The following is a 16,673-nucleotide window of genomic DNA, read 5'->3' on the forward strand; positions in this document are numbered from 1 at the left end:
AAGGTTGCAGCACCAACTCTGGACACCGGTGTTTCGGAATAGTTGTTCCTCGTCAGCAGAGTGTAGGTTATTCGGGGTTAGCTGTGCAGGCTGCCAAGTGTTCACAGGTTGATACCTCTCACGGCGCGGGTGCGGGATCCGAGCTCGTCAGCTCAAGCTCGAGGGAGCCTATTAAATGTACAAAATGGGTCGCACTCCGACTCCACCCACCAGCAGGTGTGCCCCAGGAGCATCATGGTAGATGCAGTCTTTAGATAGCGTGTGCGCTATATCGATAAAAAGTGTGTTTGTAGCAAGGTTGCAGCACCAACTCTGGACACCGGTGTTTCGGAATAGTTGTTCCTCGTCAGCAGAGTGTAGGTTATTCGGGGTTAGCTGTGCAGGCTGCCAAGTGTTCACAGGTTGATACCTCTCACGGCGCGGGTGCGGGATCCGAGCTCGTCAGCTCAAGCTCGAGGGAGCCTATTAAATGTACAAAATGGGTCGCACTCCGACTCCACCCACCAGCAGGTGTGCCCCAGGAGCATCATGGTAGATGCAGTCTTTAGATAGCGTGTGCGCTATATCGATAAAAAGTGTGTTTGTAGCAAGGTTGCAGCACCAACTCTGGACACCGGTGTTTCGGAATAGTTGTTCCTCGTCAGCAGAGTGTAGGTTATTCGGGGTTAGCTGTGCAGGCTGCCAAGTGTTCACAGGTTGATACCTCTCACGGCGCGGGTGCGGGATCCGAGCTCGTCAGCTCAAGCTCGAGGGAGCCTATTAAATGTACAAAATGGGTCGCACTCCGACTCCACCCACCAGCAGGTGTGCCCCAGGAGCATCATGGTAGATGCAGTCTTTAGATAGCGTGTGCGCTATATCGATAAAAAGTGTGTTTGTAGCAAGGTTGCAGCACCAACTCTGGACACCGGTGTTTCGGAATAGTTGTTCCTCGTCAGCAGAGTGTAGGTTATTCGGGGTTAGCTGTGCAGGCTGCCAAGTGTTCACAGGTTGATACCTCTCACGGCGCGGGTGCGGGATCCGAGCTCGTCAGCTCAAGCTCGAGGGAGCCTATTAAATGTACAAAATGGGTCGCACTCCGACTCCACCCACCAGCAGGTGTGCCCCAGGAGCATCATGGTAGATGCAGTCTTTAGATAGCGTGTGCGCTATATCGATAAAAAGTGTGTTTGTAGCAAGGTTGCAGCACCAACTCTGGACACCGGTGTTTCGGAATAGTTGTTCCTCGTCAGCAGAGTGTAGGTTATTCGGGGTTAGCTGTGCAGGCTGCCAAGTGTTCACAGGTTGATACCTCTCACGGCGCGGGTGCGGGATCCGAGCTCGTCAGCTCAAGCTCGAGGGAGCCTATTAAATGTACAAAATGGGTCGCACTCCGACTCCACCCACCAGCAGGTGTGCCCCAGGAGCATCATGGTAGATGCAGTCTTTAGATAGCGTGTGCGCTATATCGATAAAAAGTGTGTTTGTAGCAAGGTTGCAGCACCAACTCTGGACACCGGTGTTTCGGAATAGTTGTTCCTCGTCAGCAGAGTGTAGGTTATTCGGGGTTAGCTGTGCAGGCTGCCAAGTGTTCACAGGTTGATACCTCTCACGGCGCGGGTGCGGGATCCGAGCTCGTCAGCTCAAGCTCGAGGGAGCCTATTAAATGTACAAAATGGGTCGCACTCCGACTCCACCCACCAGCAGGTGTGCCCCAGGAGCATCATGGTAGATGCAGTCTTTAGATAGCGTGTGCGCTATATCGATAAAAAGTGTGTTTGTAGCAAGGTTGCAGCACCAACTCTGGACACCGGTGTTTCGGAATAGTTGTTCCTCGTCAGCAGAGTGTAGGTTATTCGGGGTTAGCTGTGCAGGCTGCCAAGTGTTCACAGGTTGATACCTCTCACGGCGCGGGTGCGGGATCCGAGCTCGTCAGCTCAAGCTCGAGGGAGCCTATTAAATGTACAAAATGGGTCGCACTCCGACTCCACCCACCAGCAGGTGTGCCCCAGGAGCATCATGGTAGATGCAGTCTTTAGATAGCGTGTGCGCTATATCGATAAAAAGTGTGTTTGTAGCAAGGTTGCAGCACCAACTCTGGACACCGGTGTTTCGGAATAGTTGTTCCTCGTCAGCAGAGTGTAGGTTATTCGGGGTTAGCTGTGCAGGCTGCCAAGTGTTCACAGGTTGATACCTCTCACGGCGCGGGTGCGGGATCCGAGCTCGTCAGCTCAAGCTCGAGGGAGCCTATTAAATGTACAAAATGGGTCGCACTCCGACTCCACCCACCAGCAGGTGTGCCCCAGGAGCATCATGGTAGATGCAGTCTTTAGATAGCGTGTGCGCTATATCGATAAAAAGTGTGTTTGTAGCAAGGTTGCAGCACCAACTCTGGACACCGGTGTTTCGGAATAGTTGTTCCTCGTCAGCAGAGTGTAGGTTATTCGGGGTTAGCTGTGCAGGCTGCCAAGTGTTCACAGGTTGATACCTCTCACGGCGCGGGTGCGGGATCCGAGCTCGTCAGCTCAAGCTCGAGGGAGCCTATTAAATGTACAAAATGGGTCGCACTCCGACTCCACCCACCAGCAGGTGTGCCCCAGGAGCATCATGGTAGATGCAGTCTTTAGATAGCGTGTGCGCTATATCGATAAAAAGTGTGTTTGTAGCAAGGTTGCAGCACCAACTCTGGACACCGGTGTTTCGGAATAGTTGTTCCTCGTCAGCAGAGTGTAGGTTATTCGGGGTTAGCTGTGCAGGCTGCCAAGTGTTCACAGGTTGATACCTCTCACGGCGCGGGTGCGGGATCCGAGCTCGTCAGCTCAAGCTCGAGGGAGCCTATTAAATGTACAAAATGGGTCGCACTCCGACTCCACCCACCAGCAGGTGTGCCCCAGGAGCATCATGGTAGATGCAGTCTTTAGATAGCGTGTGCGCTATATCGATAAAAAGTGTGTTTGTAGCAAGGTTGCAGCACCAACTCTGGACACCGGTGTTTCGGAATAGTTGTTCCTCGTCAGCAGAGTGTAGGTTATTCGGGGTTAGCTGTGCAGGCTGCCAAGTGTTCACAGGTTGATACCTCTCACGGCGCGGGTGCGGGATCCGAGCTCGTCAGCTCAAGCTCGAGGGAGCCTATTAAATGTACAAAATGGGTCGCACTCCGACTCCACCCACCAGCAGGTGTGCCCCAGGAGCATCATGGTAGATGCAGTCTGTAGATAGCGTGTGCGCTATATCGATAAAAAGTGTGTTTGTAGCAAGGTTGCAGCACCAACTCTGGACACCGGTGTTTCGGAATAGTTGTTCCTCGTCAGCAGAGTGTAGGTTATTCGGGGTTAGCTGTGGAGGCTGCCAAGTGAACACTTCAACCTGTGAACACTTGGCAGCCTGCACAGCTAACCCCGAATAACCTACACTCTGCTGACGAGGAACAACTATTCCGAAACACCGGTGTCCAGAGTTGGTGCTGCAACCTTGCTACAAACACACTTTTTATCGATATAGCGCACACGCTATCTAAAGACTGCATCTACCATGATGCTCCTGGGGCACACCTGCTGGTGGGTGGAGTCGGAGTGCGACCCATTTTGTACATTTAATAGGCTCCCTCGAGCTTGAGCTGACGAGCTCGGATCCCGCACCCGCGCCGTGAGAGGTATCAACCTGTGAACACTTGGCAGCCTGCACAGTCCAATTGTGTTTGCACTAGCTACATTTCTTACCAATGTCTGGCATACTCGCACTCGTATCCTAAAGTCGCAGGTTCTCACCTAATTTTAAGTCTAAGAAATTTTAAATGTACGGTCTTTTATCTGTTCTCACTCTAGTAGTATTCAATTTTTAGAATGGAACGATTTTATATTGTACAATATCTATTTGTTGTTTATTCTTGATGATTTATAACGTTTGAAATGTGTTCTTATTGTATATCTTTGATGGTCAAATCAGCCGAAATAAAGATTGAATGCATGCTTTCTTGAAAGTGAAATTGTCCTTTATTAATATCTGTTGCGGCAGTGTTGCTTGCTAAGCGAGTTGATAACTGTGGCAGATCTTTAAAACAATACATCACCTTTTGTTTTTCTACAGAACTCTTATATTTTTTTTGGAAAAAACAGTAAATGTGAAGAAGGGCTGCAGCTGTTCTTTCCATCTCCTCCTCTCCGTCCCAATGGTGCGTGCCAGAGAATGGGGAAGGAGGGTGCAAGCTCTGCCTGGCCCAGTGCTGTAAGGCCAGAGGCAGGCATGGGAAGGGAGCTTAGTCCGGCTTGCTCTCCCTGGAAGCTGAGCTGGGAGGAGGGGGCAGGTGACGGCTGCTGGCTGCAGGGCTTCTTCCTATGAACGCAGAGAACGAAGGGAGAACAGGAACGAAATGCTACATTTCCAGGCTGAGGAGTGCCATAGTGCCGATAGTGGAAGCAGAGGCAAGAATAATGAAATCAGAGAGTAAAAATAAATAGATAACAAGTGTGCGTTACAATGTATGAGAAGCAGGCACCATATAATTACATTTTTTTTAAAAATCAAAGCGTGTCCAGACTGCTTGGAAAGTGAAAGCAGTTGCGGGAAAGCATGTTGTGCCTGCAGTAAGAGAAGCTCAGGAAAGAAAATTGTGCTTACAGACTAAATAAGACATATTGTGTAACAACAGAGGTAAAAGGGCCAGTCCTGATGGGCGGTTATGAATGAAGACAAGGCGGTACTAAGGAGGGACTTACAAGCCTATTTACAAATCAGAAGCCAGCATTTACAAAGGACAATGACACAAGCCAATGAAAAATATGGGTGGAGAGCGGGCAGAGATTCAAGTCCGTACTTCAATACAGCATGCGTCGCAGAGCAGCGCTGCTCATGCTCGACCTAAAAACACCACTCTCTCTCCTTTGCTCCAAGGGAAAGACAGGAATATTTTTATTGCACAGCAGGATGAGAGAACAGGGCCGTTATGTGGTATCGACGTTGTTGCGACGTCACGATTCTTCCAATTTGTAATATTTTAATAGGTGCTAATATTTGAGTAAACATCTGTGTTAAGCATAAAAGATTATTTTCTTAACTGAATATGAGATCTAAGATTACAATTCTGGTTCTAACATATAATTATTTATATATTTATTTATCTGTATAATTATCAGCACACATTGAGTGAGTGAGGATGCATTTGTCTTACCAAGAGGGATTATTTCTTTGCGCTGGAAAAAATGATGGAGTCTGATTTCCTGAAGGTTTTCAAGGTTTGCCATCGCATTGATCAGCTCCTCAAAATAGTAAAAGCTTCCACACTGCAGATTAAACACTCGGAGTCTCTTGCAGGTCTGAAGGCATTCGACTGTGAAAGCAAGAATGAGTTTGTAAGCCAAGGTGCTCCAAGCAGCAATGAAGAGCAGAGTTCAAAATATAACCCTAAGAAACAGACGTAATTCAAGCTCGATCCACGAAGCATTAGCACATCCAAGCTGGACAGAAAGATTTATATTATTGCAAATTCCAATTAGTGCTGTGGGAACTTCAACAGAACAGTGGAACAGGAGCGCGAAATCATTGCCCCAGGACCATGGCTGGGTGCGGCCTTGAGATGTTTATCAACACCCATAGAGTGAACCTATATGCTAATTGACAAATTATCTCAGTACTGTTTGAAACCCAAATGACACACTATTAATTACTGCCAGGCTCGAGTACATTTGTTTATTGGTTGTGAACGGTTCTCAGACACCACTATATTTGAGTGAGGTGCATGAAAAAAAAAATCAACATGAAAACACAGATTAAGGAGCTTGTACACTTTTACACTAAAATGAAACCCATAAAGTTTCCACTAACTGGAATGTCCCCAGCGGGTGATACTTGGGAGTCCCATTAATTGAGTGTCTTAACGTGACATAGGCAAGACACTGATGATCTGAACCTTGTCCGTTTTCAGCAGTCTGCCTCCCCCTCAAGCTGTCACATACAAACAGGAAGGAACCTTCTACCCAGTGTGGACCCCGGGTCAGTGAGTACAACCTAGACAATGGTTCAGTGGGTCAAATCACTCCACTAATCTATCCACCTCAGGCAATCAGTCTAATGTAGCTGAAAAAGTATAACAATGAATGCATTGTATTGTATTTGGATTTTGATCAGAGGCCCTGCGGTTCATTGATCAATTAGAGCTTTCAATCAAAGGAGGTTCCCAATTATTCCTCTATCAGATGCTTTCTCCGGCTGTGGCGCAGCTGCCTCTGAGTAAAGCTTCCTAGCTCCGTCCTTGGACCCTCTACTGCTTCCTCGTGCTCTGAAGTGGCAGCTGTGGTGTGAGGGATTAGCACACTGTGGAGACATCCAGGGAAGGGAGTGACTGACGGATAAAAGGTACTCTAAGTGACTGGCTCCTCCTGGGGAGGGTTGGATAGCAACAGAGGGCTGTGCAGATGTTTTCTGCTTGAACTATGTCGATGTAACAACGTACCTCAAGGGGTGCTGGGTGACTAGTGAACCCCACCCTGGGGTAAAAAAAAAGCATTTTTGAGAACACAAGAACAGGGCAGCGTCCTTCAAAAGGGAATAGACAAATATGCCATTAGCGCCATAAATGCTGTGCAACCAGAACGGGCTCTCTTCGGCAGGCGCCAGGATGGAAAATATCCAGCCATAAGCAGATTTTCCTTAAGACAGAGTTCTCCTTCTCAGTCCCCATTGCTGGGCGAATTAATCACTACACAGAGGAACACCCTTTGGGTCTTCAACTTCATTTCACAGGGTCATCACACTTGAATGATAAAAGGAGAGAAAGTCATGCAGTTTCCCTGAAGCAGATCAGCAGCTGAAGGCTGCTGGCTGGGTGACAAAAGAACAGACACTATGGAGACAGGCTTGTTTGGAGGGGTGTACTAGGAGGAAGGAAAGACTTGCAGTCAGTCTGAAGCACATCAACAGCAGAAGAATACTTGGGTGTTGCAAGTTGTTAGACATGTTAGCCTTAGGGCGGTCTTCCCCCAAACTTTCTGCCTTACTCTCCTCCTATTTCTTGCTGAATTTGTTTTTGTAGGACTTAGGACCATTGGCATTTTACCACTGCTAACCAGTACTAAAGTGCTCAGTTACAAAGACGCCTGGAACAGGTGAGTGAAGTTTCAGTCTCTTTATTCTGGCCTCCACTCTAGAACCGCTAATGCGCAGTGCTCATAGAAAAGCCGCCAACAATAATGCCAGTCAGGCTGCTTTTGTCAACATTCCAAGGCAGCCTCTGGCTAAACTGTAGGAACATTCCAAAAGGTGGAAGAAGGGAGGGGGTAGAGAGAGAGAGAGGAAGAGACCACAACATGTATGTGAAAATACCAGAATACAAACTAAGTAAAGTAAGGGAATTATAACAAATCTCCCCCCCATAAACAACGAAGGGAAAAAAATGACACTATCGAATAATAAAGTCTTTATGCCATATAGGTGCTGTAATTGATCTTTTGATACCGTTCCTAGGAAGGGTGGCAGGGTCTTCTGGACCCCCAGAAGTAATGGGGTTTCTCTGAGTGGTGTCCTCTGGGTTAGGGCATTTAGCCAACCGGTACATGCTCCAATTTTGCCCATTCTCGAGAATCAGTGTTGTTTTTGAGCTCCACTATTCTCCTGGGTTCATAAAACTTAGATGCATGATCGCCTGCGAGAGTTGGTTTTTTCACCGCGACCCAATTGCACACAGACCATTCTAGACGTTTTGTTCCATGCTTTTGGTCATACCGGTCTTTGTAGTTGGTTTGATGGGAAGCTATTTTAGGTTTGGCCTTATCATAAGAGTGTGCGGTTACCTCTCCACCCCCAATTCAGTTGGGGAAGAACTTTGTACTGGTTTTCTTCTCCTGAGCGATGAGAATGGAGAAATGCCAGTGACCAGGTTGGGGGTGGTATGATAAGCCCAGAGCATATCTTGAATAGAGCGTTCGACAGGTAGGTTGTTGATGCAAGCTAGCTATATGTTCTCTTTTACCATTCTCTTTACTCTTTCGACCAAGCCGTGAGGCTGATGAGGTGAATTGGACACCATTGTCTGAGACCAGCGTGGCCGGAATGCCTTCGGTAACAAAGGTATCATGTAGGAAGTTGATCAGGGATTCAGTAGTAGTTTGGTGCACCATTTTAATGACTACCCAGTGAGAGTGAAAATCCGTCAGGACAAACACAAATCTTTTAGTGACACCACTCTTATTGATCGGGCTGATGATGTCCAGAGCTAATTTCTCCCATGGTTTGTCCGGAATGGAAACAGGAGAAAGAGGTGCCATTTGGGTGTGTTTAGTATTTTTCGCTATTGGTGCATATGGTGCAGTTCTTGACTTTGGTCTCGACTACAGAGTCCATGTTGGGGAACCAATAGTGCTCTCTGAGTCTATTTTTCGTAAGGCTTCTCCCTAGATGGCCTTCATGAACTAAGTCTATTATTTTGTCCTTCAAACCTTCTGGAGAGATGATTTTGTTGTTTCTCCATATGTAATCATTGCTCAAGTTGATCTCATGTCTTATTTCCCAGTATTTGTCTAGGTCTTGGCTGACACTTTTACGTGAAGCAGGCCATCCTTGAAGGGTATACTCTTTATGGCAGGACAGTGTGTCATCTTGGGTCATACTCTTGATCCATTCATCTTGCTTTATTGTGGAGGAATGGACCTGTAAGATGGGAAATTCGGATGTTTCAAAGTTTTCAAATATTTCTAATGGTGCCCTTGAAAGGCAGTCAGTTGCGTGGTTGAAGTCGCCCGTGACATATTCAAGTTTAAAAACAAAGATTTCTAGGCCTAGTACCGATCTAGCTACTCTGGGTGTGCTGTTATCTGAGCCTTTTGAACTAAACATGTAAATGAGGGACTTGTTATCGGTGCAAACCGTGAACTTTATCCCTCACAGGTAGAATTTAAAGTGTTTAATCACCCAAAAGCAGGCCAGGGCTTCCCTCACTACGATGGAAAAGTTCCTTTCTGAGTTGTTAAGGGTGCGGGAAGAGACAGCAACAATGGGTTCTCTCCCCCAATAACTTGAGTGAGGGTTGCTCCAAGGCCTTTATTGCTGGCGTCGGTGGTCAGAATGGTTTTCCTGGAAGGGTCGAAAGTGCATAAGTGAGGGGCATTTAGAATGCTTCTTTTATTGTTGTCAAAGGCTGCCTGGTGCACCTCTAGCCATTTGAAGGGAGTATGGTTTTTTTGTGAGCTCCCTAAGAACATTTGAGATATCCGAAAAGTTATGAACATATTTGGCCATGTATTCTGCAAGACCCAGGAAGGATAACAATTTTTGCTTGGTGGTGGGTGCATTAGCTTTTTCGACAGCCTCAAGGAGGCCTAATTTGGGTTTAAATTTGTCCCTAGGTATGGTGTGCCCAAGGTAATCAACAGTTCCCACCCCGATTTGGCATTTTCCTCTTTAAGAGATAGACCCACCTCCTTGAATCTCTTGAGGACTGTCCTGAGAGAGGAGTCATGTTCATCAGGAGTAGCTCTGTAGATCAAGACATCGTCTTGGAAGCATATGCTTTTGGGGACTCCATCAAGTATGTGCTGCATTATTTTTGGAACACCGCTGCCGCGAGTCCAAATGGCATTCGGAAGAACATGTATGACCCCAGAGGAGTAGTGAAAGCAGTTAATTCTCTAGATTTGGGGTGTAATTCTACCTGGTGATAGGCGCTTGAAAGGTTTAGCAGCCACATGCATCAACAGAAGCAATTGGGATTCCTAAATAGCGATTTTTAAGGAATTGCTATTTAGGAATCGCAAAAGCCTATGCATGAAGAAATCGCTTAAAAAATAGCGATTTCTAAACATTCGTTAATTGCGACTCGCAAATTGCGAGTCGCAATTAAGGAATACCTCCCCATTCATTCCCGGAATGAATGGGAAGACATTCTCAATTTGCGATTCTCAATTAGAGACTCGCAATTTGAGAATGCAATTTCAAGGGTGCCAGGGTGTCAAAATGACACCCTGTTGCACCCCTAAAATTGATCTTTGCACATATGTTGCACACACACATGCCCTGAGGGCATGTGTGTGCGCAACATGAAACTTTGAAAAATGCACAAAAGTGCATTTTTCAAAGTTTTTGCAAATTACCATGAAGTTCAACTTCATGGTAATTTGCTACTCCTATTAGCGAAATCGCTAACTTTTTTATTTTGATGCATTGTATTTAAGGAATCTCAATTTGGGATTCCTTAAATGCAATCCCAATTTAAGGAATCTCAATTTAGAGATTCCTTAAATTGCGATTTTTGACACCCTCTTCCACGCATCCACGAGGTTTTAAGTACCATGGGGGTTGAGTATGTTCAATAGATTTAGCCAACCCAATCGCTTCTTGTAAATTAGGTTGTTTTTGCAGTAGTTTTGCTTGGATTCTACCATTATTGGTGCATCTCACCAATCTCTGATCACTGATCCCTAATAAGGGAGTCGTTGAGATCTCCGAATTGGCATAGCTCACTTAGGCCTCTCAGCACAGCTACGTAGCTCAAGATGCTTTCATGTTTTCGTTGGACCCTACAGAAGAACTTGTGGCGTTCCAGTACAATGTTGCCTTTGTCTCCAAAGTGAATTTCCAATTTTATTAAAGATGATTCGTACGCGTTTTCATGTTCTTCTAGGTCAGGTTCTGGTAGAGTATCAAAGACATTCCTGCCATGGGTACCCTGATTATGAAGGAGAATGTGTTGTCTTCTTAAAGCACTGAATTCCCCCCCCCCCATAGCAATCAGGTACGACTCAAAGATCTTGACCCATTCTTTCCAAGGAAGGTTGGGTTCCCCACATTCATTTAGAAAAGGTGGTGGCTGGGACATGTTGCAGCAGCCATATTGGGGAACCAAACACCGAGAAGAAACCATAATACGAAATCTAAGGTAAACTAGAATGAGGGACCCCGGAGATGACACCCAAAATAGTATGGAGGTTGCGTATCACTGGAGAAGGTTAGCAACAGGAAAGGCAAGAGTGTGTGCATCACTGTAGAAGAAGTGGCACACAGGTGAAAAACGTGTTGCAGAGGTGAGAGCTATGGAGAAATAAAGTGAGCGTGCCACTGAGGAAATTGAGACACGCAAAATGGTGAGCGCGTCACCGATGATGTGAATAACTGGCAGGAAGTTGAGCAACATGGAAGAAGAACAGGGATCATATGTTAGCTGTCCCAGTCAGCGGACTGGTGGAGGAACCCACGTAATAAGCATCCAGCGCTAAAAGAACAATGAATGGTGAAAACACCTTGTACAAGCTGTGCCTGTCAGCGTGGAGGAGGCTGGCAGGCAAATGTATGAGTTGAAGAATTGAAATGCAGCCCTTAGAAAGATTCCACACACCGCTGTGAACAAGGATTGATAAAAAACACTTTGTACCAGCTGATCCTGTCAGCGTGGATGAGGCTGGCAGGCATATGTATAATTTGAAGAATAAAAAAAAAATGCAGCCTTTTGAAAGATTCAACACACCGGTGTGCAGAAAAGACACAGCATAAAACTGTACTATTTGTCCTTTGAATAGCAGTGAGGCTGGTGAAGGGTAGTGTAGAGAGCCACCCGGACTCTCCACAACAGTGTTGCCATGCACCCACGCATCCATGCACCCCTCGGGGCGGGCTCGTCCCGAGGGTATAAATAAGTGGGCTGAAGACCGCTCAGGGTCTTCCGGCCGAGGGCACAAGCATTGTCTCCTGTGTGTTCTTTAGCAGCGCAGCTGTGGCCCATGTGACTCGGGCCCGCCGCGCTACATTGGCGACGAGGCCGGTCGCACCCGAAGCGTGCCCCTCTCCTCGAGTGCTCCGTTCAAGAAGCACGCGGTACCCACCCGCGTTGCCCCTCGCACGCATTGGCCATGTGGAGATCTAGGAGGAGGCCGACTGGGGAGCCCACTCGCATCGCTCCGGGAGCACGGTGTCCTCCCGCGTTGCCCCTCGCGCCGTGGCCGTGAATGCTGCTGGAAGGTGACTGACTGCGGAGCCCACCTGCATAGCCACAAGCGGCAGAGAGTCTGTCGCCGCGGTGTGCCCACCACCGACTGTGATGCTGGCTCAAGCCCACCCATGCACCTCCCGTGCTACAGGGGCGCGTGTTCAGCTGGCGGAGCTCGCTGGCACAGTGCTGTGAGAGAAGGGGGGTAAGTGCTTGCTGCCCCGCCCGCACGCAACTCCTCACCTGCGGTGGCCCCCGCGGCTGTGTCTCTGCAGTGCCGGCTCCTCGCAGGTCCTACTTGCCCAAGCTAATTCTCTCAGCCTGCCCCCGAGCAGCGAGGCCCTGGCTCATGGCTGTCCCTTCCGCTGCCTGCATCGACGGCTGCGCGAGAGGCTCTAGGGAGCGCTCACCTGCTGGACCCTCGGGGGAGAGCCCCGTGTGGCGGCGTGAGGGAAGAGACCTTTGATAGGGCCCCAGGGACTTCTCCCGCCAAACAAGCATTGGCAACTTCAAAAAAAAGAAGTAAGTGAAAAAGTAAATTAAAATACACTTTTGGCCAGAGAGATTAGAATCATCTACTGAACCACAACCCAGAGGGGTCCAAGTCTGCTCACATTCCAGGGGGACACACTGAGGTGTGCAGAGCGACACATCACGCCACCTGCAGGCGCAAGGGGACACCGCACGGCCAGGGCGTTTACGACACGCGTTGAGTCACACACTGGAACCGCACGTCAACACGCAAGCCGCGCCCCTTCGCCCAGACACTCGTGCCCAGCCGCAATGAGCAACACCACGCCGGCCAGCAAGATGGAGGGCGCAATCCAGCGGTCGCTGCCCATCCCCCGCCACCAGTGCACACCCACACGGCGGTCGCACCACTACCCCCCTTCAGTGAGGCCACGGACCCCGCAACAGCAGCGCCAAGATGGAAGGCCTGGGTTGGGCGGCTCAACCACTATTTCAAGTGGACCCGCGAAACCAATGGGACTGTCAAGCAATCAATCCTCATCTACTACGGCGGGGCAGAGATATATGATCTGTTCGAGACGCTCCCCAATACCGGAACAGATGATGACTAAGAGGCGGCGGTCGCCGCGCTCAACAAACACTTCGACCCACAGCTCAATCACGACTTTGAGAAATTCAAGAGGGTGTGGCAAACCGAGACCGAATCCGTGGATATGTTCTATGCGCGACTGCACTGGCTGGCCAGCACGTGCCCCTTCACGGACCCGAGGGACCAGATCACCCGGGAATGCCACTTAAAACTCCTGCGGAAGCTCAACCTCCGGCAACCAGGAATCTCGCTGGACAAGATCCTAATCCTAGGCCGCTCCCACGAACTGTTGGACGCCAGGGCAGAGTAGATGGAAACCGCTTTGCACACCCCAGTCACTGCATCACCGACGCCTAGGCACCCACCAATCAAGGAGAAAAAGGTGGATGCCATCCACAGACGGCCCGACACCTCAACAGGTGCCTAGACCGCCACCAGGTGGACCATGTGGATACTGTGGGAAGATCACCCCGCGACGGCCGTCTATGGGGCGAAAGGAAAGAGATGCTCCCGCTGCGGAAGGCTAAACCATTATGCCAAAGTATGCCGCGGAAGGAAGTTCCGATCGGCAATGTCAAGGCCCAGAAGTGTGTCACAGCTCGTTCGACAACTCTCCCTGGATGACCCACCGCCGGTGCCACATGACCAGCCCCAGGAGCGACGCCCCATGTATGAGGATGAGGACGATGACGAAGTGTTTGTGGTGTCATACGTCAGCCGGACGGGGACCCGTCGAAGGCCACCTCCCATGTGCTCCGTCTCCATTGAAGGCACTGACGTACAAGCTCTCATCGACAGTGGGGCCTCCGTTAATGTGATGGACTCCAGCCAATATGATCACCATCAATTAGAGGAGACTTTCACTAACCTTTCACTAATCTGGGGCTCTCCCAGCTAGTTACCACCCCCACATATGAGCGAGGACACATTGTAGACCTTGTCTGGACTTCCTCCCCCCTCATGAGGCTTATGGACATTAGCCCCTGTGCATGGTGTGACCACTTCTGTATCAATCTATTACTCCCCCTCACCAAATGTAGGGCTCCACACCCCTCGGATTGGAAACACGCCCGCAAGTGGTCTAAAGGCTGTCCCTCACTAATAAGCACCCTCCGAGAATGTCCACTTAAAAAGCCTGAGACAGCAAACATTGATGAGTGGTCCGAAGCCACATCCAGCCGGCTCTGCCCTGCCATCGACAAAATTGCCCCAGAAAAGAGCATAAAAATTAACAGTAAAGGCGGCCCATGGTTCACGGAAGAACTTAGGACCTTAAAACACACGCTTCGCCACCATGAACGTCAGCGTTCCCCAGGCTCTAGTAGAGTACACAGTCAATACAAAAAAGCACTCACTAATCAGGTTCACAAGTCCCATGCGGAGGCGATGTTGAAGGAATTTACGGCGCTCTTCAAAGGTCTAGGGAAACTAAAAGGCAAGAGGTTCAAGCTCTACATTGACCCTTCCATGCGACCAGTGGCCCTCCGGCACCGTCGGGTGCCCTTCAACTTACTCCCACAAGTGGAGGAGCTAAGGAAGCTCGAAGAGTTAGGGGTCATCGAGAAAGTGTCCAGGCCTACGCCATGGGTGTCCCCGCTGGTCGTCGCACCCAAACCCAAGCAACCAGGAGCCATTCGACTCAGCGTCAATATGGGACTACCGAATACGGCTGTGAAGAGGGAATGCCACATCACCCCCACGATGGACAACATCGTGGTCGACCTAAATGGAGCAAAGTGGTTCTCCAAACTAGACCTAAACGCCGGCTACCATCAGCTGGAACTGGAGCCGGAAAGCCGGTACACTACCACCTTTTCGACGCATGTGGGCCTACGCAAGTACAGGAGGCTCAGCTTTGGAGTGTCCTCGGCTGCTGAAGTCTTCCAAAATGCCATCTGGGAAGCACGGTCGGGGCTGCAGAGGGTGATCAACCTCAGCGATGATTTCCTAGTGTACTCTACCACGCTCAAGGAGCATCACTCACACCTCAGGGCCACGCTGAAAAGGCTGACTCTGCACAAATCCAAGTGCTCATTCTATCAGGAGAGCATTGACTTCTTTGGCTATACGTTCACACGTGAGGGACTCCTGGTGGATCCAAAGAAGGCTGAAGCCATCCGAGCGGCCAGCATCCCTCGCAACCCCATCGAGGTGATAAGCTTCCTTGGCATGGCCACGTACTGTGGACGGTTTATTCCCAATCTGGCAGCCATATCCGAGTCACTGCAGGCGCTCACACGTCAAGACCACAAGTGGAAATGGACACTGGCAGCCACCAATGCTTTCCAGGACATTAAGGCGGGTCTGCTCGACAAGACCGTGATGGCCTACTTCCATCCACAACGCAGAACGGGCTAGTTGTCGACCCCAGCCCCGTGGGCCTTGGGGCGGTCCTTCTTTAAGAACATGGCCCGGAAGTGTGGAAGCCAGTTGCCTATGCCAGCAAAGCCCTAACCGACACCAAGACCAGATACGCCCAAGTCAAGAGAGAGGCGTTGGCGATCAAGTGGGCGTGCCAGCATTTTCATTTGTATCTCTGCAGCCAAGAATTCAGTGTTGTGACCAACCACAAGCGTTGCTCCCGCTGTTTGCTGGCTCATCCCGATTAGTTATGTTAATAGCCTTTTATATAGCGCACGTACACCCAGGGGTTTCATGGTGCTGACTAGCAGATGCCCCAGAGGATCGAATGATGGGCTGTGCAGCTGCAAGGATACAACTTTAAGGTGATTTTCCACCCCAGGGTGCACAACCCTGCCGACTACCTGTCTCGACACCCGGAATCTCCGACACCAGTTGATCCGTCTGCGGATGCCTGAAGCACGGAGGCATTTGTCCACATGGTGTCGCAAGGGGCGTGTCCCAAGGCCATGGCGCTCGAAGAAAACGGCCATGCCACCCAATGACACCCCACTCTGTTCCGAGCTCGTGGAGCCTTGGAGAACAACAGTTGGGCCCATTTCATAGATGGTGCCCGCGTCCTCCGGCCGGAGGTCAGCCATGCCCGTCAACAACTGTGGCAGGTTCGAAGCGAACTCAGTGTGGGGGAAGGAGGAGCCGTCCTGGGAGGACATCTCATCGTGGTCCCAGAAAGCCTACAGAGGAGGATCCTCGCTTTGGCCAATGTTGGGCACCAGGGAATGGCCAAGACCAAGGCAAGGTTGAGGGACAAGGTTTGGTTCCCGGCCATGGATTCCATGGTAGAGGAGATGGTACAGCGGTGTCATGCCTGCACAATCACTGGGGGAGACCCAGCGCCAGCACCGGTGATCACGGAAGAACCGTGCAGGACTCCGTAGACACATCTCAGTGTGGACTTTGGGAGCTTCCCGGATGGTCGTCATATGCTGGTCATGGTTGACTCATTCTCGAAGTTTCCCATCGTAGAAGTCATAGCGTCAACAGCCTCCCCACAGGTGAAGAAAGTCCTGGATTGAGCCTTCGCAATGATGGGGCTGCCGAAAGACGTTAAGTCCGATAACGGAGCCCCCCTTCCAGGGGTGGGAATTCCAGGATTATCTCGAGAACCTAGCGGTGCGACACAGGAAGATCACCCGAATGGGGAAGTAGAAAGGTTGGTGAGGACAATCAACCGTGCATTACGCATCGCAGTGGATAACGGGGAAGATCCTGAAGCGGCCCTCGACCAATTCATTGGTGCGTACCGTCAGACTCCTCATAGCACCACTAAGTGTGCTCCGGCTCATCTCCTGTTCAAGCGAGCAC

General features: G+C 49.8%; 1 protein-coding gene across 1 annotated transcript in view; it reads right to left on the bottom strand.

Moving 5' to 3' along the window:
• LOC144818167 (baculoviral IAP repeat-containing protein 1-like) overlaps positions 1-16,673 on the bottom strand; it is a 1,283,508-nt gene that overhangs the window by 337,168 nt on the left and 929,667 nt on the right. The window contains exon 9 of the mRNA XM_078675291.1: positions 5,147-5,305. Within this exon, the coding sequence (XP_078531417.1) occupies positions 5,147-5,305 (159 nt within the window). The remainder of the gene's footprint in view (positions 1-5,146; positions 5,306-16,673) is intronic.

This window comes from Lissotriton helveticus, chromosome 2_1, assembly GCF_964261635.1.
Source record: "Lissotriton helveticus chromosome 2_1, aLisHel1.1, whole genome shotgun sequence".
Classification (NCBI taxonomy): domain Eukaryota; kingdom Metazoa; phylum Chordata; class Amphibia; order Caudata; family Salamandridae; genus Lissotriton; species Lissotriton helveticus.